Raw genomic sequence first — 22,761 nt, 5'->3', positions numbered from 1 at the left:
AAAGGGAAGAGGGAAAGCAACTAATAAACGGATCTGTGAGTTCCACGAGCAGGTATACAACATCGCCATTTCAAGTGTCGTGTCTCCAACCCCCGAGGCAACCTGGTACAAGCCCAACTCTGACGATGAATACCCGAGACTGCAGATGAAAACTAAAAGCACGGAGACACACGGAAGCCTGAGCTGAGGCTTCTGTCCTGGTCCGAACTTTTAGTCAGTTCCCAGTCTCGGATGTTCGTCGTAAGCCTCTCGAAAGGGCGCGTGCACGGTTGAGGTGGCACTCGATCACTAAGCGCGTTCGGGTTTCTTTTCTTTCCCCCGTCTCAAGTGTGAACAAACGGAGAAAGAAAGCTCTTCGTTCCACCTTAGTGAGTCTATTCAACTTACTCGCTTGAGCAGGCTTTCTTAGAATCTGAGGATTTAGTTCCCTTCCATGGAGAGAAATGCGGTACGACAATAGACGCGCCACCATCCGGACAGGCGAACCCACGCACGTTCAACGGTGCGCCGCGGCGACGGCTGTGCCCGTGCCCACGCGTCATCGGACGTCCCGCGAAGAAGAACACCTCCGGAGCACGAAGCGGAGAACAAAAGACGCCCGTCTCTCCAGGAGCCTCGTCATAAACAATGGCCCTGTAGACATCAGGCGTGACGCGCCGCGGCCGCGTCTGCCTTGGTGCAGGGGCCGCGTCTCAAGGGTCCTGGTGCTCCCTCTGCCTGCCCCATCTTGGTTCTTCTAGCGATCGCGGTGTCAGGCCGCGTAGTGCGCTCCATCAATCAGCCTCCCGCTGGTTACCCGCAATATCGGTGTCACAATCGCGACGATGCGCCCATCCACTAAAGCCACAGTCACACTGCTGCTGCACAAAAGAACTCGGCGTTCTGACATCTCCGCGCCCTCTCATCTCCTCTTCCTCAGTTTTTCGGCGCATTGAGTTGCAGGGACCTAAATTGGGCTCTCATAAAGTTTTTTTTTCCTATTGTGATTCATATTTTGCCCCCAAGTTCGTTTTAGGACGATTCTTCCTTCTCCGTCCTAATCTGCGCATTGTTTTATCTTCGGAATCCTCGTATCCCGTTATCTGCCAGGTGTCGCCAGTTTTTTTTCTAAAAATAGTGGATTCTGTAGCCTCTGCAGCGAACACCGTGTCTCTGGGATGATGTATGAGCAGTGTGGCGGGAGGACTGTTGAAGCTTATGATACGGAAGCGGGCATCCCGACAAAGAGGACGTGGAAGCGGGATCTGGCGACAAAAAAGGCACTAGAAGAAGAGTTGAGGCCTGGCCATGAACGAACGATGCCGGACAGTTATCATGTAAATAAGGACTTTTAGCAAACTCTTCTATCCGAAGGCGCCTGAAATGCCTGTGAAAACAGGCACTCAAGAATATACATGGGCAGTTCATCTAAAAGCCAATGTAATGCTAGGGAGTTTTAGCGGATGTTCCGAGTACTGTCAAAACGATACTCCGCCGACGCTTTTACTCATGCATTGCATCGTCGGGTATCGTTGCCAGAATTATCGGGACGATCTACTAAAAAACCGTGTTGTCTCTGCACCGATCCTTATTGTAAACTAAACAATGTATGGGTTCCTTCGTCGTTCGCTGGACGCTATCTCATATCGTAAGCCAGACATGCGCACGTTATAAATAGACTAACTAAATACCGTTGCTCAAATAGAGTAACTAGATAGCGTTACTCTTTGCTCACCCCAAAAGCAATTAAGTAGGCTACGCGTTACCTCAGCTCGAAAGTAACTCGTTATTTTCTCGTTACTCTAAAATTCTAAATATGTCGTTTTTATGAAGCAGCAGCCGCTTTCAATATTTGTTGTATGAAATTTCTTGCTCTTGGAAGCGTTTATTTTGAGATAATTGTTGCTACATTGAGATACATTGTGCACATCTTTTTACGATCTATCTATCCCCACCCCTGCCCGTTTCGATCTGGATGAGCATCGTACCGCCGTGCAGTCCTGTATCCCTACTGCGTGGTGCACGCTAAAGACCCCAGGCTAGCGGTTGTTCTGCACTGGATAAATTTCTCATCTGCAGCTGGGAGACTCGTCGCCCCTGTAAGGCAGACCAAGTTCTAGGCTGTATGAACATACACACAACCCCAACTTACAGTCTATGAGGCGTTTTCTCCTCCCTCGAATTACGGTAGCAAACTGGGGTTAAACTATAGGTTGGGTACTTCTGTTGTCTTCTACAGATGTGACTGAATATCGTTACTCGCTAGTCCATCAGGACGCAAAGAAAATGCTTTACTCATTCCTTCTCTCAAAACTGTAAATAGGTTGTTACTTTGATGGATAAAAATTGGTCGTCGCTCAAGTGTACAATGCTGCATAAATTTCCGTAGAACTACGTGCGGGTACCACACGAAAGCTGAGTCGCGCTTGAGAGTCGCGTGAACAGCCCGTGCCGCAGAGAAGGCGAGCTCGGTCGCTCAGTCGCTGTCCACAGCGGTGAGCGAAGATCGTGGAATCACGGCTGTCGGAGCGGCGTCTATCACCGTTTCAATCAGACAGGAGGGTGTCGCATTGAAGCGAGCAAACGAGCAAGTCAGTAGATAAGAAATTTCTGCAGAAACCACTGTTGTTGGTTGTCTATGAAATGCGATAGCATTCGTCTAGGACTACCTCAAGGTCGACGTCTAAGACGACGTCGAAGACGACGTCCTAGAGGATGACATCAAAGACGACGTCTAGGGCGATCTCAAGAACGACCTCTAGGACGACCTTAAAAACGACGTCTAGAACGACCTCTAGGACGACCTCAGGGACGACGTCTAGGATGATCTTAAGGACGACCTCTAGGACGACAGATCTCAAGGACGACGTCGAGGACCTCGACAGCAGGCACGGCGCGCCGTCAGGGAGCGCCGCGGCACAAATCGGTCGGCGCTCTGGTGTTATCTGTGTGATGTCACTATCCTGACCAAGGTTTCGTGGCATTGATCTCTCATCCTTGCACCCCTTCTAAATGCGGAGAAAGACGTAGATCTACGTCAAAAAGTACCCAGGTACAGGTAATGCGCAACTCGTCCTCTCCATGGGCTGTGCGGAAAAGCAAACGGAAAGGTGTTTTTTTTTTTTTTTTTTTTTTTAGAGTATAAGGTAATTTGGTCGCTTCTCTGGGGCGTCCGGTCTCGAGGCTTCGCCCGCGGAGGTCAGCGTGCATCTCCGAATGACTGGGGTTCCTCCCTGCGATAAAGGCGTCCCGCCGCGTAAAACGCTCCGCCGATGGGCGTCCCGCCGAGTTGGTTGGGCGCCGGCATCGTGACGGCTGTATACGCTCCCCGTCCCATCCATCAGCCAACGGTCCCCCGTGCCGTGCGGTCTGCGGCGTGCCGCCTGGACCCGTGGGCGCGTTCCTCCGCTCCCGCTGCGTGGGTGTGGCCGCGGTCTCTTCCGTCCATACACCCGCGGACCGGTCGGTAGAGTCAACACCGTGGAGCGTGGCAGAGTGCGCCGCGCCGAGCCAATACCACCTAGAAGGCAAGACTTGTGCCTGTCCCACACAAACGTCATCGCTAGTGTATCGACACAGTGCCGCTATACATTATTTCAGCTTAAATCCAGTCACAGCCGATGCTACAAGCGCGAGCATGTGGCTCTGAACAGTGATTGCACTGCTCGAGCGCGCGTGCTTGGCAGGGACGCTGAACGTCCGCAGCTCGCGCTTGTTGCATCGGCTGCGTCTGTACTTCACCTGGAACGAAGTATAGACGCTTTGCAGCAGCTGTGCATGGACGCCGCCATAACTGACCTTCAGTTTTTGTTCCCTCTTATTCCGTTCGCTTCACTTCATCATCACCACAGCAGGACAGGTCATTGCCATTTTAGATGCTACTGTGTTCTTGTACCCAGCATAGGCCCTTGTGAAGACCCGTAAACGCCCGCTTCAGTGGCTCGGCATCTCGGTAAGACAAGAGAAGGGCGGCTATGGCGGCTCAATCTGGCGCGTGTGTAAAGCGTCTATAGCTTGTGTCAGCATCGCCGCCAGCGCGTCTCGCAACATCTCACAACGAGCGCGACGCTAGCGAGCGGCCACGCTAACGCGTCTGCCGCTTTGCGGCGTCTCTCGATCGTCGAGCTTCGGCGTCGCCTGGGCGAGTCGGGGTTCCACTAATGATGACGTCATGCACAGGCCTCGTCTTCTAGATGTTACTGGCCGAGCATGCCGCCACGTCCGCTCAGATTCGTTCTGCGACTCGAGTGGATTCGTCGTCCCCCGCACCAGGCGGACGACCGAGAACGTTGGCCGGCTCGCTTTTCTTCTTCCTTCTCGGTTTGATCGAGTGCCCGAAGCTCCGAATCTTGTGGGACGTTTGCGTGGTCCTTCGATCTGATGAGTATACTCGTCGAATCTCTTGGGTGCCATCTGCCCCGCGATGCACTCGGCACATCAGCCATCTTTCTTCATTTCTTTTTTTTTTCTTTTCTTTGAGAAAAGGGGAAGGGGGGGGGGGGGTTAAGTTTATGCGGAGAGCAAGTCGTCTGCTTCTTGCGCAGGAATTGCGGTGACGTCAAAAGAAAGCCGAGCTCTGATTGGCTTTGATTTAAAGGGTAATATGTAGGCCTCAGTGCTAGATGCCTTGAGGTCTACCCACTATTTTTTTTTTTTCAATGAGCCAATAAGAGCTCGACGTTCTGACATCATCGCAGCCCCTCTGCAACAAGCAGACGAACTTGCGCTCCACGGGCAGAAATTGAAGGAAAGGAGGACATGAGAACGCGTGGGACGTCGGAACACCGGGCTCTGGTTGGAATGATTAGTGTGTATAGCTATAGTCCGTTGCAACTCAAGAGGATAGGACAAGGGAAAGGAAGTCCGGGGAGGAGGAAGCAGACGGTACGCTGGAGGAGGGAGTTTCCTCCTCTCCTCTCCAGTGTTCCATTTGCTTCTTCCTTCCCAGCCTTTTCTCCCCTCGCCCTACCTTCTTCAGTTGTAACTCACTACACTTCGTCAACTAGAGACAAAAGCTTCTGTCTCTACTAAATCTGCGAACGGGTTCGAACGCGGCGTCCGGCGTTTGGCGTTCGCGTTCGGGCGTGTTCGAACAGCGAGTAGATACAAAGGCTTTGCGTCCACTAATCCTTCCAAACAGAGCTCAGAGTTCCGACGCCCCTGCGCGCTCTCATTTCCTCCTCTCCCTCAATTTCTAGCCGTATTCGCGACTCCAGCGACCTATAGGGGGCGCCACCACCAAACAAACATGGCGGCTGAGTCCAGGTCGCGGCGGCCCGGCCGGGCCGCCTGAACAGGTGGCGCGTTCAATTTAACAGATTTTCTTTTGTTTAATGCCCAATTTTATAGGTATTTGAACTGAGACGGTTAAGTGTAGCCGGTGCACATAAACTCGCAGAGCATAGTTTTGTTTTGCCGGTGTTTTTTTGTTCTTTTCGTGTCAAACTTTCGTTTCGGAGATTTCGTTCAAAACCGAAACTATGGGCTCCGGAGAGACGGTAATATACTTATCAGTTTTGATCATCTAAGGAAAGCGGCGATGACTATAGAATTGTTCCACAGAGAGTAACGTTTCAGCTAACTCCCATGCCTCGACCATGCGACTTATCTGTCCGCTAAATCGAGCTTTTGTGGGTATCCGCGTTTACAAACAGCTCCAGTCGTCTGCTCGGCCAACAACGCAGGCTGCAGGAAAATTAAGAATATTAAGCAACCGCTTCTTGAGCCAAGGACCATGTTAACCCGCCGGCGCCCCACTAAGCAACTGATACCCGTATTTCAATTCAGGTTTTAGTAGCAATCGAGAAGTCATTTTGACGAGCGGGTTATGAATTACATTACGTACTATGGGGGGTCCCACTAAAGCGATATTAGCATATCCTTCGGGTTGAAATATGAGCTTAGGTGACTAGCTATTAGGTGAGCTGCTGAATAAAAGTATATTTGACAGACGGAGACATACTACTTAAACTTAGCCAAATGGTTCTATAGCCGGCAGCACAGAGACAAACTGAAGAGAGTCTTCATTGAAGATCCACACAGAACCTCTCTGCATTGAACTTTGCTTCGAATCCTGAACGGAGAAAATTAGTATTTTTCGTGGCCGGTCAACCTGACCAATGTTGACGTATACTGCTGCAGGCTTCGACGTCCTCGTAATATAAATATTGGAGGCGCGATAGGTCAAAATGCCGTGACAGCATCTAACGTTGCGAGAATTGTCTCCCACCTTTTGAAAACAGATAATTTCCCTCATTCATCATTTGCAGCGAGCAAGTTTTCCTGAATCAAGTAATAGCGAAATCAGCCCAACTCCTTCAGTGTTGTCCAGAGGCTTTTTCGGCGAAAAGCAGCCAAGATGAATAGCCAACGCACCGACCGGCGTGGGTGGCTCAAACTGGAAGCTAACCGAACACAACCAAACTCAAGAAAAGCAGCTATCGAACCTTCCCATTCACTTGACCGCAACATTGATGTTCCCTCCAGTATCAGTTACCAAGAAGTCGTCACTTCGAATGTGGCTCGAGACAGACAAGAAATCAAAAAGTTTTTCCGTGATTTTTCCCCATCGAAGAAATCGAAAGCACGCGACCGTGTGCTGTGGAGTAAACGGGCTTTCAAGCACGTAATAGAAGAAAACAATCTACTGAGGCTTCACCACACTAATGATCACTCAGGCAAACTTAAGAAATATTCGGACCTTCGTCAAATTACATGGTTCGCCACCGCGCCGACAACACGTCTCCGCGAAAGCCACCAGAGACGCGGAGGAGCGCGGAGCGACCTGGACCGGCTGGTTCCCGGTTTTCCCGCTTGGCGGCGTCCGTTTTGCTGGAGTCGCGAATAGCCAATGAGAAGGTCTAGCGGTATCGCGCCCCCAGCCACGAAGTCTCGGAGACAAAAGGGCGGGTGTCCACTCCGTTTCCTACTAAACCCGCGCGACTGTCGGAATATGGCAAAGCTTTTTCGTGGACTGCCTCGTCCAGAGGAAGCCTACTTATCTCTTAGCAATGCATCGCTGTCGAGTGTGCAAGCAAGGGCCTCTGACAGTGAAGCGCTCCTGTGTGCGATTCGCACGAAGCTGGTCTCCGAAAGAGTCTAGGAAGCGATATTGAGTTTGAATTTTACTCGGTGCATATTACTTACTGGGGCACATGGGAACTAGAACACGGGTGTAAGAATACAACGTGATTTCCGCAGAGAAATATTTTAAAATTCGAGTGGTCCTTTTACTTTTTCAGTTTTCTCCTTTTTCTTGGGAAATCTTTTGGATATTTTATCGCAATCCGCCCGTTTCCAAACGGTGCGGTGCGGTTGCGTCACAGCAGAATGCGGCTCAAGGATTAGACTCGAGCACTGCGTCCTCAGTCGTGCTCTCATGGACACTTTGGCCGAACAAATAGGCGACATCACACCTTGCAGCTTGTTTAGGCCACGAGCTGAGGATATCAGCGGACCTCGATTTTCTTGGGTAACGCCGTATGAAAGGGAACACTTTTTCATTGGTTTTGAACATCAGGGATTGAGCCGTATAACGAAATCTAGGAGAGCGTTTGATCCATGGTCAACTCCAACTGCGCAGGTCGCCTGGAGTTCACGAGCGGCGGCTGGTCGATGAACGACGAGGCGACGACCCACTACTCGGCCACCGTGGACGAGATGACGCTGGGCATGCGCTGGCTCAACGACACACTGGGCCAGTGCGCCAGGCCCCGGGTCGCCTGGCAGATCGACCCCTTCGGACACGCCAGGGAGGAGGCCGCACTCTTCGGCATGGTGGGCGCCTTCTATGAACAGCACCAAGGCCGGGTTGCTCACGTTTTTCATTAGTACCGACCGGTGGCCGGTACTAACTATACAGTCGCGGAAGATATGAGCTGAAATACTCGATCTGAACTTTTGCTACGCCTGCAGTTCCCGGAAGCTCTATTGTCTCTCCAAATGCTCGAGTTCAAAAAGTGAGACCCGAGTTTTGCTTTCCAAGGCATGTTTGGACCAGAGCCTCTTTAAAGCCTCACCGGTAATGCGAAGAAGCATGGAGGGCTGTTTCAGCTCATGTTGTCCGGTTAAGTATACAGTCGCGGACGGTATGAAAACACCTAGACGAACGCTTGGCTCCCAAGACCTCCAGTGTTATCTAACGGATGACAGCTGAGCTATCATCGAGGTCGTGAACACGCGGCAGTTTAGCATCGACTTTCGTCCTTACTTCCCTCTCGGTCGGCAAGCGATTGCGGAGTCAACACCTATAGTAATAGTGTTCGGTGAAGTAAAAACACTTTCAGCCTTTCCACTTTAGAAGGAAGACCTGCGAAGCTGTACTATGGTGGGAATGAATGCCCGGCCGCAAGTCGGCAAGCCAAAGTGGAAAGGCCGTGGAAAGGTTGCGCCATCTATGAGCTCATAGATGGCGGTAGCTGTCCAGATTTCGGTGTCATCATCATTCGTTTGCTGACTTACACGATACTGGAGAAAGTATCCCTTAACAGCTCCGCTGTAAAAAAATGTTTATTGACATTTATTTCGCGAACATATTATCAAACACGCGAAAACTGATGTCTCAACTGTCGGACCCCGTGGTTTCAGCTACGTTTGAATGTACCTTTTGCCGCGAAGGGCCTCTACGCATTCGGCGCTGAGATCAGCATTAACTCAGCGACCTCGAGTCAAGGAGGGGAGTAACCACAAATATTGAACAGCCACTGAAGCCTCGGTAATGGTTGAGGTTTCTTCTGATAAATAGCGCTGCGGGCCTTTTAAGTCAAGGCTCTTTCATATCGCCTGCGACTGCACACGACTGCTTCAGCCTTTGTCTGGAACTCGTGTCCTCGCTCATTGAACACGAGTCCCGGCCGACCACTGGCGTGGTGCTCGTGTCCACGCTGACCTACGCTAAGTGACGTAAAAGAGCCGTCCTCGTGTTCATGCGGTCTTTTGTACCACGTGTCAGGAAAACGAAGAGGGGGGGAGGGCGATTTCGCAAGGGCAGCACCGCTGACCTGGCTACGTGCAGCAGGTTGCCTCGATATCCTTCTTTTATTACAGAATCCGTTTGGTCGGCCGATTTTAACGGAGTTCTAACATGTTTGGCTGTGACAGCCGGCTGTGACGAAAAACCTACACCGAAAAGCTTTACGCCCATAGGGGACACTATAAAATTACTTTTGTACCCTGCCAAGATTTTAACTCCCCACCTAGAGATTGTGAGCCAAGTGCTTTGCCGACTGGGCTACCTAGGGCCGGTGGTTACTACCCGGCAAAAGCGAACTCGTTGGCACGAAGGCGCGGTCGCGGGCTTCGCGGCCTTTTATGTCAAGGTGCGCCATCTCACGGCGTGTGTCAAAAATTAGAGCGATTATTCAGTAGGATGCACTTCTCTTCTTGCCTGGAAGGCCGATCGAACATTCTGCGCTTACCAGTATTTGTCTACATGATTGAGCTGTGTAATTTTTAAGCTGGTTGCACTTTTGGAAGCTTCCGATGCCGTCGGCGCGGGATCGCGAGGTACTTTCGATGAAATATCGTGATCCGAAATGACGGCACAGCACCTTGCTCTTAAAGAAGATTGAGGGCGTAGGTGAGCCGGTGAATAATAGCATAATAAAATAATAATAGCATAATAAAATCGGAGGCTCGGAAACAAAAAGGACGTCCTTAAAACCGTCTCAGACACAACCTTCGCGGTGACTGGGGTCGTCGGGAATATAGGGAGGCTGATCCGAATATAACCTTTTAGCTGTCTCTGAGAGGTTGTTGAGTACGTCTTTTTTGTTTCCGTGTCTCCGGTTGTATTACGTTACCCTACAGCTTTCGGCCTAACGTCCGTTCATGTCGAATCCAGCACCGCTGCACAGAACCTTGTTAGACTGGTACCTCGTACACTGGTGCAATATTTGTCGCGCGGCTCGTGAAAAGAGCGCATCGAGGGGCTTTAGTTGAAGTGAATGATCTGCGTGTTTGCGTATCTAAACTTATAACTTGGACGCAAAAAAGGAACGGGCCAAAAAATAACGCAACATTTAAGAACAGCCTTTCCAGGTAGACTAATACATATACTTTCCACAACTCAGTCATGTGTATCCAAATACGGGCGCGAGCAACTTATTCAGTTGACAGGCGGTGACGCATTTCTCCACGGGGGCCGTTGGTTCTTGACGAGTCGAGCGGCAGTCAGCGCTTCTAGCCGCCGAAAAGAGCCGCTTAGCATGGGGGCCTCGATGTGTCGTGATTCTCCGGGAACGAGCAGCGTCTGGGTTTGCACGCGGGCTCGCTCATCCATCCCGACGCGACGGCGACGATGCGCGTGCACTCCCCCCCCGTTGGCTCCTTTGCATGTTCGTCACCCGGCACGAGGTGTGCAACGAGCACATCCGTCCGCCCCGGTCGCGCTGCGCTCGCCGAAAGTGTATCGCGGAGACGAATATGCGTTATTCATGGTCACAGCGGCCTCTCAGGCATGCACGAAGGGGCGAGCTCGCGCTGCATGTACGTAAGTACACGCGGAGGAGAGATGGGATACATATTTTCATTTTGTTGTCGTAGGTCGCGAACCGCTTCATCGGTGGCTCTCGTCAGTTCCAATCGCCTACGCAGACAAGTGAATCTCGTAAGCCGCAGTAGCCCTGCTCGTACACATCATACGGAACATGCGCAATCCTATTTACGAGGACAAGGAAGAAGCTGCAGACATCATGACATCTGCAGACACGCATGTTCCAAGCATGTTTTCTTCATAAGACTTTGAGCATGTCTGCAAACAGGTTTTGTATGACTAATGGGACCGTCATGTACAGAATAAAAGTACCTCAGACAGTGCTTGCAGACTGTCTTTTGTGGGAAGTATTAGGACCCCGGCTTAAGGTGGTTGAGGCGCAGCACCCTGAGAACTTGCCTTAAGCAGGGTTGGGCAGTATCGCGATACAATTGTATCGCGATAGTATTTTAGAGATACATTCGAGTATTTGTATCTCTGTATCGAGACACATTTGTAAAATGTATTTGTATCTTAGTAGTGCAATACATTTACAATGTATCCTTTGTATCGCGATACTTTGCCCAACTTAGGCATCTCGTTACATTTGTCGCCCTTTTTACGATAAATTTAAAGGTAAAAACATCTGTTCGGTGCAACTTGCTTCGGAATTTTCGATATAAACCTGCCCTATAACACGATCCATCTCAGTCACCAACACGAAAAAAAAAAAGATTGTGGTTTAAAGAAGGTTACTTGCAAGAATACCAAAATCAGCTCCTCTCAGAAAGCCCTCCACTCTTTCCAATTTAGCGGAGCGAACGCTGTAAAGGAGTTGGGTGGAGAAAAAGTACGGCCCTGTTGTCCAATCTCTCTACACGTTGACTCAAAACCTTACGATATAACAGTCTGAGATGCGCCCTCACGGCGAGACAGGGTTCATTTCGGGCAGACGCCTTTTGTCAAGCATGGTACGCAGTTTTTACCGCTCTGCAACTATGTGGTTCAACGGGGGTGACATGTTTTTTTAGCGGAATTAATGATAGATAAAGAGTTCGAGGTAATGGGTAGTGCATAAACTGGCACAAAAAGAGGAGCACAAGCATAAATTACCTTTCGCAATCGCCACGATCTGCACCCTCTCCACGCAGCACCGTTCGGGAACAAATGTATATCTATCAGTATCTGTATATGTACTCTGGAATACTTTTTTGCCGTTATTGCGGAAGTATCTCAGGGATATCCCGTTGCCTAAAACACAAATGACAAATGTATCTCAGTATCTGTATCTTGGCCTTAAAACAGATGTATCTCAGTATTTCTGTTCCCGAATACTTTTTGTAGTATCTCTGCCCAGCCCTGCCCAATCGAATTACCTTTTTTTTTTTCTCATACCGCTTGGAGAGTTTCTTACTGAGGTCTATACGAGAGGAACTCGGCAGATGACGACGCCGGAAAGCATTTTCAGGTGGCAAATGAAGCGTGAAAAAATGACGCCCAGTGACATGTTCAGGACTTCCTCTTTTACGAGAACCTTTCTTTTCTTTTTGGCTTAGTCATTCACCGAGATCGTAGACTGCCGTGATTGGCTCTCTGACTTCTCTGTAAAAAAATAAACGCAAAAGTCTTTATTTCTTTTGGGGGTGTGGGAAGGGGGGGAGGGGGAGGGGGGGGGGGGTGTTTGAACGGCTTCCTCTTTGCGCTCAGAGATGCTGAGCGATGCATCTTTGGTACGCCCTTCGGTACCCCGAATGGTTCTCCTGTGTCGCGACTCCGACGCTCGATTGAGCACTTGTTCCCCCGTTTCCACGATCATCTACGACAGCTGCAACAGCGAAAGACAACAAAAGAAAAGCCGTCCCTTTGCCGTGCGAGCGTGGCAAATGCGCTGGAACATAGAACGCGATGCGTTAGTGCGGACCAAACCCTGCACAAAAGTGAAGACTGCATGCCGCGAATGGAAGCTGGTTGTCATCTTCTTCGGCGGCAATGTAAGCGTGACTTTCTCGGAGCTGGTTGGAGTGTGGGACGCAGTAGAAAAAGTGCTCGGAAAACAGAGCAATTAAAAGGCGACAACGCGGAGCAGAGCCCTGGTACCAGTTTGCTGCAAAAGAGAACCGAACACTCGAACATACCTCAACCCGTTGCTACCGTTGCGGCAAACTTGCGTCTGCTTTTCTTTCCTCCGCTTCTGTCCCTCTCTTTTACGTTCTTTCTCTGTGGAGGCCCGGAGCGCGCTCGTGCCACGGAGCAGAGCGCCGCTGTATACATGTAGGCTATACAGTACGTGTGTTTCCGGGAACGCGCGCCATATCGACCCTGCGCAAACTACGCGTCGTATAGAAAAAGCGTCGATGCCGTAAATTTTCCCCAGCTGAGTGCCTTCTCCCACCTCCTCGCAGATGGGCTTTGACGGTCAGTTCCTAGGCCGGATCCACCTGGACGACAAGAAGTGGCGCCAGGACAACAAGCTCATGGAGTTCCTCTGGAGGGCGAACAAGTACCTCGGTACGGGCCCCTCTCCCTGCCGTCAAGTTGCCGCCTTCCTCGTCAGGCTGACTTGTTTTGCGATTTAGGAAATTTTGTTTTCCTAAATCAATTTCTTAAATCAATTTCCTAAATCATTTAGGAAATGATTTAGGAAATTGCGAATAGACGATTTTCAATTTTCCCAAGCGCCCCGGCCCGCGCGCGAGGAATTGTGGGAGAGACTGTCCCTCGCCTGGCCGCTCTGCCTTGAGATCGCATTGCCTTGTCGCTTGCCTCCTCTTAATCCTCTCTTTTCCGATTCAATTACCTATTTTTATCTATTCCAATGTATTTTTTATTGCTTCTTAGAAAAATTAAAACCGTGGCCAAAGAAAATCTGGCGAGGGAAAGTGTTATCGGGAGATTCAAACTGACGAATGAAACCCTATATTTGCCTTAGACATTATGCACGTCATCAGAATATGATACTGCTTTATAACTTCATTAGCGCTTTTTATAATAGTCAGTCCAAAATAAAAGTCGCAACACAAGCGAGAATTTTCAAACTCGAACACCCGGAACATGACGGTACTTCACGAATATTAGTAGGCATGGTAAGTCTATATCTCCAGGCATTGCAGTATTTCTTCTTGCACTCAAGCTTTTTTTCGTTCGAGATGGCAGAGCGGCGCTCTCAGAATCTTGGACTTGGCTGGTACCCTCCATAGTTTTCTAGGGGCGATGAAAACTGATTTTGCCGAAACAAAGTTGAATGGATATATGAATGCTAACGGCTGTACACTTTATAACGGGCGGTATCTTGCGCCACCTAGCCTAGTAGTCCTGAATGGTGTCAGATGGTCGCACCACAAACCGCCAAACGGCTAGAGGAAATAACCCAAATGTAGCCGAAGCCGCTGAAATTCGATGTCATCTCGAAAAATAGTCATAATCGACCTATAAGATTCCAGATATCTCTGGTGCCCAAACTATCCCTCAAACTGGCAAGATTTCCCTCATTCCCACACGTACTTGAATATTATTTAATCTGGGAAATTTCCGTCGAGTTGGCAGCCCTGACCGAAACTTTGACACCCTACAATCCGTTACCTTCACGTGCAAAGTAAAACTGTGTAATCGGATTCCTTGGAACCCTGTTCCCGCGTCTTCTCTCCGCAGGCGAGAAGGGCGACCTGTTCACGGGAGTCCTTCCCAACGTGTACTGGCCGCCCCACGGCTTCTGCTTCGACATGTACTGCGCCGACGAGACCGTCCGCGTGAGTGATCGCGCCCTGTGTGCGCATTTCACCGGGGGCCGCATTCCGAGAAGCGACGAATCCGCGCACGCCACTTAGAAGACAAGGCCCGCACCTCCTCCCCAAACGACGTCACTAGTGGATCTAAGCAGCGTCGCTTAGACTGCGTGAGCATCGCCACCGGTCCGTCTCGTAGCGTCTCACAACGTGCACGACGCTAGCAGACGGCGGCACAAAGGCGGACGCGTCTCCCGCTTTGCGGCGTTTCTTGTCAAGTTTCAGCGCGCTAGTCTCTTAAGGCGGGTCGAGGATCCACTAAGGATGACGTCATGCGCAGGCCTTGTCTTCTAGGTGGTATTGGCGCGGGGCACCTGCGCGTGCAACTGCCTTCCAGGGCGTGTCTTGGTGGTCGCACGCACGCAACGCCCGTACAGGCTAAAATCGCGGGAAAGAGAAGGGCGGGCTGCTGGACATGCAATGTTAGGGAAGCCCGACACCGAAGAACAAATAATATAGACCAGTGTCTGCTCTGTTCCATGGGCGCCGCCATTTTCGTTTATGCTGACGTCATGACACAGAAGGGGGGCTGCGTTTTTTGAAAGGCTCAGTTTCTTTTAGAAACCTTTGCCCATATCGTATACTTCGTTTCAGCCTAGCCCCGAGCGCGGCCGATGTTATGAGCCGAAGGGCCAATCAAACAGCGAAAAAGGCACAACGTCGTGGTGTGCTCTCTGCAGTTGATAGGAATAGCCGGTATTCGCCGTCCGTCTTTGCGTGCTCCTCTGCCGGCTAGTCCTATCAAGCCCAGGGAGCACGCTATGACGTTGCGCTTTTTGCGCTGTTTGATTGGCCCTTCGGCTCATAACATTGTCCGCGCTCGGATATAAGGTGAAACGAAGTATAGTGCAAGAAGGTAAGAAATGCACAGTCACGAAGCTCCAAGAACCGCACCGACGCCAAGAGCGTTGTAAAAAGCAAAAATATTGTTTTATGCGCAGCCCCCCCCTCCCCCCCCCCCCCCCCGGCTTTACAAGAGCCTGCGTTTGAGATTATTATTTCCCATTTTTATCGCTGGAGGCTAGTATATCGGACACTGGTCTTTAGACAGCACGCAGAATTATATGTGACTCGCATTTTCTGTTCAGTGGTCTATATAGGCTTTTCGCTTATCACTGAGACGAAAAATGCCGAGTCATTGGGCTGTTGACGCGTTCTCTGTGTCTGGTATTTGCGCAGAAGATAGCTACTGCGCATGCTCATGAACGGCTTTCATAGCCCAGTCGACAAATATGGCAGCGCTTAAAAGGCCGCGGAAGAAACGGCCATTGAGGTTGCGGGCCGATTAATAAACGAATCACGAAGCACATGAACATAAGAGGCCGCCACCGTCATTCTCAATCTCTCGATGGCCATGTACAGTATCACGCCACCGCTAGATTTGTGCCTACCGCACAGGTGGTAACTTCGATGCACCCTTGCGTTTCCAAAAAGCTTCGAGTCGTTCTAAAATTGACTGATCTAGTGGTCTTCCATGATGCTCAGCAAGATTCTAATCAAAACCACATGCTTATTTTGACCTGCTAAAAATTAAGAAATTTCACTTTATTACACGACTTATCGCAAAGGTTAGCCACCTATATAACGTACCCCAACAGTATAACTCACCTGAACAAACAGTATTTACGGATTTTTCTTTTTTATAAATCTGTTCGAACTAGATCGTTAAGCCTGCTGTGGCAAACGTACAGCTCCATACTGTTCGCTGGTTTTCCTTTGATCAGCTCAGCCAATCAGAAGCTGATGGCTCCATCGCGATCCCGAATAGCCACGCGGTTCGAGAAAACTGGGGGGCCTGCGCGTGGAGCAAAAACCCGTGCTGTAGAAACCAGGGGTTCAATCCCCTGCCTGTTTCAATCTGGATGAGCATCGTACCTGCCTAAGGTTGTGTATCACTACTGCGTGGTTTAAAGACCCCAGGCTAGCGTCTTTATTGCACCGGTTAAATTCCTCACCTGCAGCTGAAACACAAGTCGCCATTGAGGCTGACTAACTTCCGGCTGTCTGAATATGCGTACAACACAGTTCATTTCTGAGCAAAATAAGAATTTGGGTGTAATAAGGTATTACTAAAACTGAAAGAATAAGAACACTTACACTCTTAGAAATCTGGGTGTCTGCTCTCCCGTAAAGGACTTGGGTGAGCCAATGACCGCAATCTATAGGGAGGTCGTTGGGCCAGTGATGGGCCTGAAAATGGGTTTAAAAACAGTCTGTGACGCTGAGCACTGTGAAACGGCATGCTCAGTGTCACAGCGCAGCCTGTTTTTCTGGGTTTAAAGTGACCATCAGCCCCGCGTGCTTCGCCCAGCGACCTCTGTAGATTGCGCTCATCGGCTCGCCCAAGTGCTTCGCGGAACAGCACACTCTCCAGTTCCTAAGAGTGTAAGGGGACAAAAGGGCGTCTGCACTCTCGCCACTGAGACCGCAGGGCGATTGGAGCACCCTACCGACCGGCCTTTTTGTTGGTTCATTAAGAGTAGAAGACCAATGATTGGTTGAGGTACAGTATAGTCTCGGAAACTTCTGAGAATGTAAACACTGCAATTTTCTATTTATTGCTATTACGCTATGTGTTTCGGTGCTTGATATTTCTGTCTTAATGCTAAAAGACTGAAACGGGCAGTTTTTTTTTTTTTATTTCTGTAGATATTTACATTGAATGTAAACTTATGTTTACATTACTGTTTTTGACACGTGCGTGCATTCTTTTAGGAGTTCAACGGACCCCGGAGAGCCAAGGAGTTTATTGAAATAGTCACGCAACAGGTGAGACATTTAAAACGTAGGTTCTATTTTTTTAAAGGGGGGGGGGGGGTGATTTTTAATGATGCGCTTGAAAGGGAACCACCTTTTCAATTTAATTAAGTTTATTTTAAGGGGTATACTCCTTGAAATGGCCCTTGGCGCAAAAGGGGATCGTGTCACCTGACGACGCACCAGGGTTCAACAGAGGGGAAAGGGGAGGGGGGGGGGGGGGCAAAGTTTAACAGCAAAGGGGGGGAGGGGGGAAAGTTCGAATATATGTGCAGTAAAAGAAAAGCTAACTGTGGTTCCTTAAGGAAACGCGCTCGCTCAAAACAAGAAATATATTACATTTGTACAGACGAAAGAAATGTGCGTAGAGAACACAACCATATTCATCGTCAGTAACATCTTTAAATGCATCACACTAAAGTACATAACAAAATACAGAGACATAAGTAGGGAAAATAACAAACATGATAAAAATCACACGAAGTGGAAGTAAAATATTGAAACAAAATGGGAAACAAAGTAGCATCTGTAAATGTATCAATGTGTCACCCACTGCTATAAATGAAAATTATGAGACACCCAGTTCTAGCAATTGTACCCATTATAAAAAAAATATATTGTGCACAGGATAAAACAGAAAAAGTAAAGAACTGGCACGCATTCATAAAATAAATTATTTAACACACCCGCACCCACACACAGACACACACACGCACACACACACACACACACACACATATATATATATATATATATATATATATATATATATATATATATATATATATATATATATATATATATATATATATTGAAATCATGCAGAAAAAATAGCTGCATTTTAGGCACTGTTCACTCAATAAAAAGTCGCTAAAATGGACATATTAAAAAGTATTAAAATAATAGCACACGGAAATCATGTACACGAGAGGATGTATAAAGGCCTGAAAGACTAACTAAAAGCCCACCTATATGATTTGTAACTCGCGGTAAATTACGAGGGAACGTAGGTCTTTTTTAAACGTATTTTGCGTTCCTGTAATTCTTAAATTAGTACCAACGGCATTTAGGAATTGGGTACCTTAAAGTTGACCTGTTAGTTTACCGTAGTTAGTCTTATGGGTGGAAGTCTATATGCTCTAGTCGTTCTTAAACTATATTTTTACAGATTTAAACGAATAAGGCGAGGCCGCTTACTACGTTTGCGTGAATGAGTTGCCTAAGCTTGTTAAAGTATAGCTTAGAGAGTGGTAGAATGTTTAGCGTTTCGAATAAGCCTTGGGCGTTAGTACGATAATTCGCTTTGGCTATTATTCGTAGCATACTTTTTTGTAGGCTTATAAGGTCAGCATAATTCTATTTAACCATAGTTCCCCGTACTAAAAGACAGTAATAGAGTTTTGGGTTAAAAAGGGTATAGCACATTTGCATCTTCAGCCATGTGGATGAGAGGTCTTTTGTTCTATAGATCATTCCTATGGTTCTAGATAGGTCGTTTCTGATATATTAAATTTGTGTTGTTCAGGTAGCTATGTCACTAAACCACACACCTAAGAATTTGCAATCACTTATATGCTCTATAACACAGCCTTTTATTGTCAGACCTAAAGCTTGAGATCAAAATGTTTCTCTAAAAGATTCTTCGGGATGTCTTGAAGAACCGAAGTCTTTTTGCTGAAACATCGGATGCCACTTTGAAGCTTTCGGCGCTTTCCTTTTCATTTTCGTACCCGTTGCCCGCGAAATTGTTTGCACAGAAAGTACCACAGGAGGCGGGAAAAATCACGAGGCGTGGAAATATTGCGAACCCTTGTTTGCAGGCCAAGTACTACGCCACGAACCACACAGTCGTCACCATGGGCATGGATTTTCACTACAAAGACGCGGCCAAGTGGTTCGATAGCCTGGACAACCTTATCTACTACGTGAACGCCCTGGTAGGTTGCTTAGCCCCCCTGTTGTCTCGTTTTGCTAATGTTGGTTTCAGCGGCGATACTACTTTGCAGTGTTGGCTGTAACGCGTGACAACCGGGGCTCGGTGTTCTGACCCGCGTTCTCTCATGTCCTTCTCTCCCTCAGTCTCTACCCGTACAGTTTCCCGAATCATCTCTTGAGAGATCTAATCTCTGCAATCTACGGCGAATGACGAGACTGAAATAAAACTAAAAAGAACAGCCTGTGCAGCGAGCATGACGTAACCAGGTGCTTACGTCCTGCTTATGCAGACTGTATTGTTTGTTTTTAAGTCAAGACATATATTCAGCTTCCTCATTGGCCAATATCTCCCCGCAGATCGCAGATTGCCTCTCCCAGGCGCTTTGTGGGAAAGTCCATGCATCTGTTTAGTGTGAAGCGAGCTATTAGAGATATCTTAATTACGGTGCAGCACGCGTGATTCGCGATGAAGTATGCGAACAAAAGAAATTATGAAACTATTATAGGTCATTCCCCGAGCAGCTTGTCGACGATTGTTTTTTTTTAAATCGGGGACGAATCGATCTAAGCCACCTAGAAGACAAGGCCTGCGCTATGACGTCATTGTTAGTGGATCCCAGACCCTCCCCAAGTGGCAAACGCGCTGAAGCTCCATTAGACTAGCCGCGAAGACTCGTCCGTGTTGGCTTCGCCTCCTGCTAGCGTCGAGCTCGTTCTGAGACGCTGCGACAAGTGCTGGCAGCGATGTCGACGCAAGCTAGGCGGCGCTGCGTCAATCCACGAGTGATGACGTTGGGGGGAGGGGAGGTGTTTGGCTCTCGCATTCGAACGCGTTCGACGAGAGCAAGGGAGACAAAGGCAGCTAGCTTTAGGTCTACCCACTAATCAATCGAATCAGACAGAGCTCGGCGTTCTGACCAACAGCTCCTAGATAAAAAAAAGAAAAAGCCTAAGTGCGTTCCCGCGTCACTAAAGAAAGCCACCGCATGCCAGAAATTGGACGCAAGCGCGCCGTCAGCGTTCGTCCAGAAGTTGTGTCCAATCAGAGAGAACACCACTTCTAGCCGAACGCCGACGCCGCAGTCGTGTCCAATCTCTGGCATACGCTGGCCTTTTTTACTGACGCAGGAAAGCACTTAGGCTTTCTTATTTAGGAGCTGTTGTTTATACGTCCCCGCGCGCCTTCGTCTTTTCCGCTCCTTCACTTTCTCAGTTCCCCGTCTCGTTGAATGTTCCTTCTCTGTTTGTTCTTCCCTCTGGGGGGTCGCAGCAGCAGAGCGAGGGTAGCCCGGTGCACGTGCTGTACTCGACGCCGGCGTGCTACCTGAAGGCGCTGCACGAGAGCTCTCGGCGCTGGCCCGAGTACGACGACGACTTTTTCCCGTACGCCGACAGCGAGCACGCCTACTGGACCGGATACTACTCCAGCAGGCCAAACTTCAAGTTCTTCGCGCGAAAGGCGAACGGATTCCTCCAGGTACGTGCCCAGGCTGCGCCCGTTGCGTTCGCAGCATCCCAAACGACCAAAGGGGTCGTCGGCGTGCCTGCAAGTTTCCGGCGTTTCTCACCGAGGCAAAAAGTGCCGAGTCACTGGGCTCTGGGTGCATGCGTGGCGTTTGATATTTCGCGGAAGAGAGCTACTGCGCGTGCCCACTACGCCTTCCACAATCTAATAAACGAAGAAGGCATCGCGCAGATGGCGATTGTTTCAATACCGCGTTGGAATCAGCTCGACAGGTTCAGGGGTCGTTAACGTTGCTTGCGACCGACAAATCACAGATAAAGTGAGCGTTCATCTTTTCACCTAAGTATTGCGTCTCGCAGCAGCATCTCGGTTTCGCTGCTACGTGGCCCGTATGGCGGAGGCACTGAGGATAAGTAGACACTGACGTCCACTGGTCTTCACCGAGATTCGTGCCACCATGACGTTCCACGTGCTGGCTACGGAAGCAGGTCGCGCGACCGACGCAAATACCTAAGCAGCCTTAGCAGGGAGATTGCCGTGCAGAAAATGTTGGCTACCGATCAACTACAACCCGCGCGCGTGAGAGCGTCTCTGCGTGCCTATTCGTGCGCGCGTTCACGCGGTGTTTTACTTTTTGTATCTTTCGTGCACATTGCATATGCTCTAGCTCGTTTCCGCTACCTAAATGCCGGGTCCTTGCGTAAGTTCATATGATAGTGTACCTGCAGAAAACCCACGAGAGAACCGATTTCTCACGGTGCATTGCGGGGAGGAATACGCGTGGGTGCTGCCGAGATTGTTGAGGCTGGAAGTACGTTCTTTTCTTGATTTTCTCTCCTCTTTGGTGCAGGCATGCAAGCAGCTCAAGGTCATCGGTAACGTGATCGACGGAGACACCGAAACACTGTGTGAGCGTACTTCGAGGCTGCCTGCCGATCGTCTGACAGCCAGTTTCGTCTCCTCCGGGAGATTTGACCACTTTTCGCGTTGTCATTCTTTTTTTCAGCAAGAGCGGTAGGAGTGATGCAGCATCACGATGCCATTTCGTGAGTTTCCCACCTTGTTTGTTCGTATGTTTGTCTGCGTGAGTGACTTTTAATACCCGAGTCCCGCTAGAGCGACAAATGGAAACAACCGACAAACACGTGCAGGTTGCACGCGACCTTCGGCAGGCTCGTAATCTCTTGGTGCTCGTGAAGTAAGCAGGAGAATAGCAGTTCGACGACGGAGCCGTAGAGTGCCCGGTCGCAGATTTGGAGCGCAAGGATCTGGTAGCACAGAGCATTTCTCGGGGAACCTGGTCATCCGCGCAAAGTGTTTTCAGCGGCGAGGACCCGAAAGATGGTTATCAAACCTGTCGAGAAAAGAAGCGGTAGCGCGAGGAACGCGAGCGGACATTCCATCGCTCGGGAGATGTGTGTTTGGGCGTCTCGCCGCAGCGGGGCGCCCGTCACGTGGCTCTCCTCTCATCCGTTGTTTGCCGCCCTACCTTTTCAATTTTGGCGGCCGTGTCTCGTGGCGATCTGCCAGGCTTTGTCAGTATGGAGGAGGCTATGGCAGGACTAATTGCGAGCCTGCCAAGATACTTTCGCATGCATGATGCACGTGTTGGAGGCTCGCCGGTGTTGTTTCTGCTTGTCGCGCTTGGGGGATTCGTACATAACGAGGAGGTCTGTGATCGTATAAAACGGCAAACATCTGTCAAAAAAAAAAAGAAGTATTTTCCGTTCACAAAAAAAAAAAAAAAAATAGACTCGCACGCGAAGAAACTTGAGACTGTCATACTTATTATTTGTCGACGCTGTCGACGTGAGAGCTGCAAAAGTTGGGTTATTATTCTTTCAGCTAATATTTTGCTGTTTGAATTTGCGTTTTCGTCTGTCCCTTTTTGCCGAAAAGAGTGGTTAGACATACCGTATTTGCTCAAATAATTTCCGCGCTTCTTTAAAACAAGGCCATTCCGTCTACTTTTCTGCAGAACAGACATACAGCCAATCATTGAGCTCTGCATAAAAGAAATGCAGCGAATAGCAAAGTGGAGAACACGGTTCTGCGTAAAAATGCGATCTAAACACATACCATTTCCTCGTGAAGACGTCATTTCTGTCCAATAAATCGCTGCCATTTTTTTTTTTTTTTTTTTTGCGGATCACGGTGATTTGCAGCTTTGTGCTCCGCGGGAAAGCAGACCCACAGGCTTTGTTCATAAACAACGCGTTTATTAATCGAGAAAATGCGGTCCTTAAAGTGCCGCATATGCGTGTGCCAATGTGGGTGTCGCTCTGCGCGCGTGCGTGCCTGTATTCGTAGATGCGCACGCCAGAAAAAGAAAAAAAGTAGTATCGTGAATTTGCCAAAATAAAAACAGGAAT

General features: G+C 49.2%; 1 protein-coding gene across 1 annotated transcript in view; it reads left to right on the top strand.

Annotated features, from left to right (window-relative positions):
- Positions 1–22,761, top strand: part of LOC8040070 (lysosomal alpha-mannosidase) — a 240,643-nt gene that overhangs the window by 189,716 nt on the left and 28,166 nt on the right. Inside the window, exons 4-11 of the mRNA XM_029985073.4 lie at positions 7,562–7,755; positions 12,853–12,958; positions 14,099–14,196; positions 16,948–17,001; positions 18,810–18,926; positions 20,195–20,401; positions 21,240–21,297; positions 21,396–21,435. Of these exons, the coding sequence (XP_029840933.2) occupies positions 7,562–7,755; positions 12,853–12,958; positions 14,099–14,196; positions 16,948–17,001; positions 18,810–18,926; positions 20,195–20,401; positions 21,240–21,297; positions 21,396–21,435 (874 nt within the window). The remainder of the gene's footprint in view (positions 1–7,561; positions 7,756–12,852; positions 12,959–14,098; positions 14,197–16,947; positions 17,002–18,809; positions 18,927–20,194; positions 20,402–21,239; positions 21,298–21,395; positions 21,436–22,761) is intronic.

This window comes from Ixodes scapularis, unplaced genomic scaffold (genome assembly GCF_016920785.2).
Source record: "Ixodes scapularis isolate PalLabHiFi unplaced genomic scaffold, ASM1692078v2 PGA_scaffold3__209_contigs__length_174095766, whole genome shotgun sequence".
Classification (NCBI taxonomy): Eukaryota; Metazoa; Arthropoda; class Arachnida; order Ixodida; family Ixodidae; genus Ixodes; species Ixodes scapularis.
The sequence above is the reverse complement of the archived record's forward strand: the minus strand, read 5'-3'. Positions and strand labels throughout refer to the sequence as shown.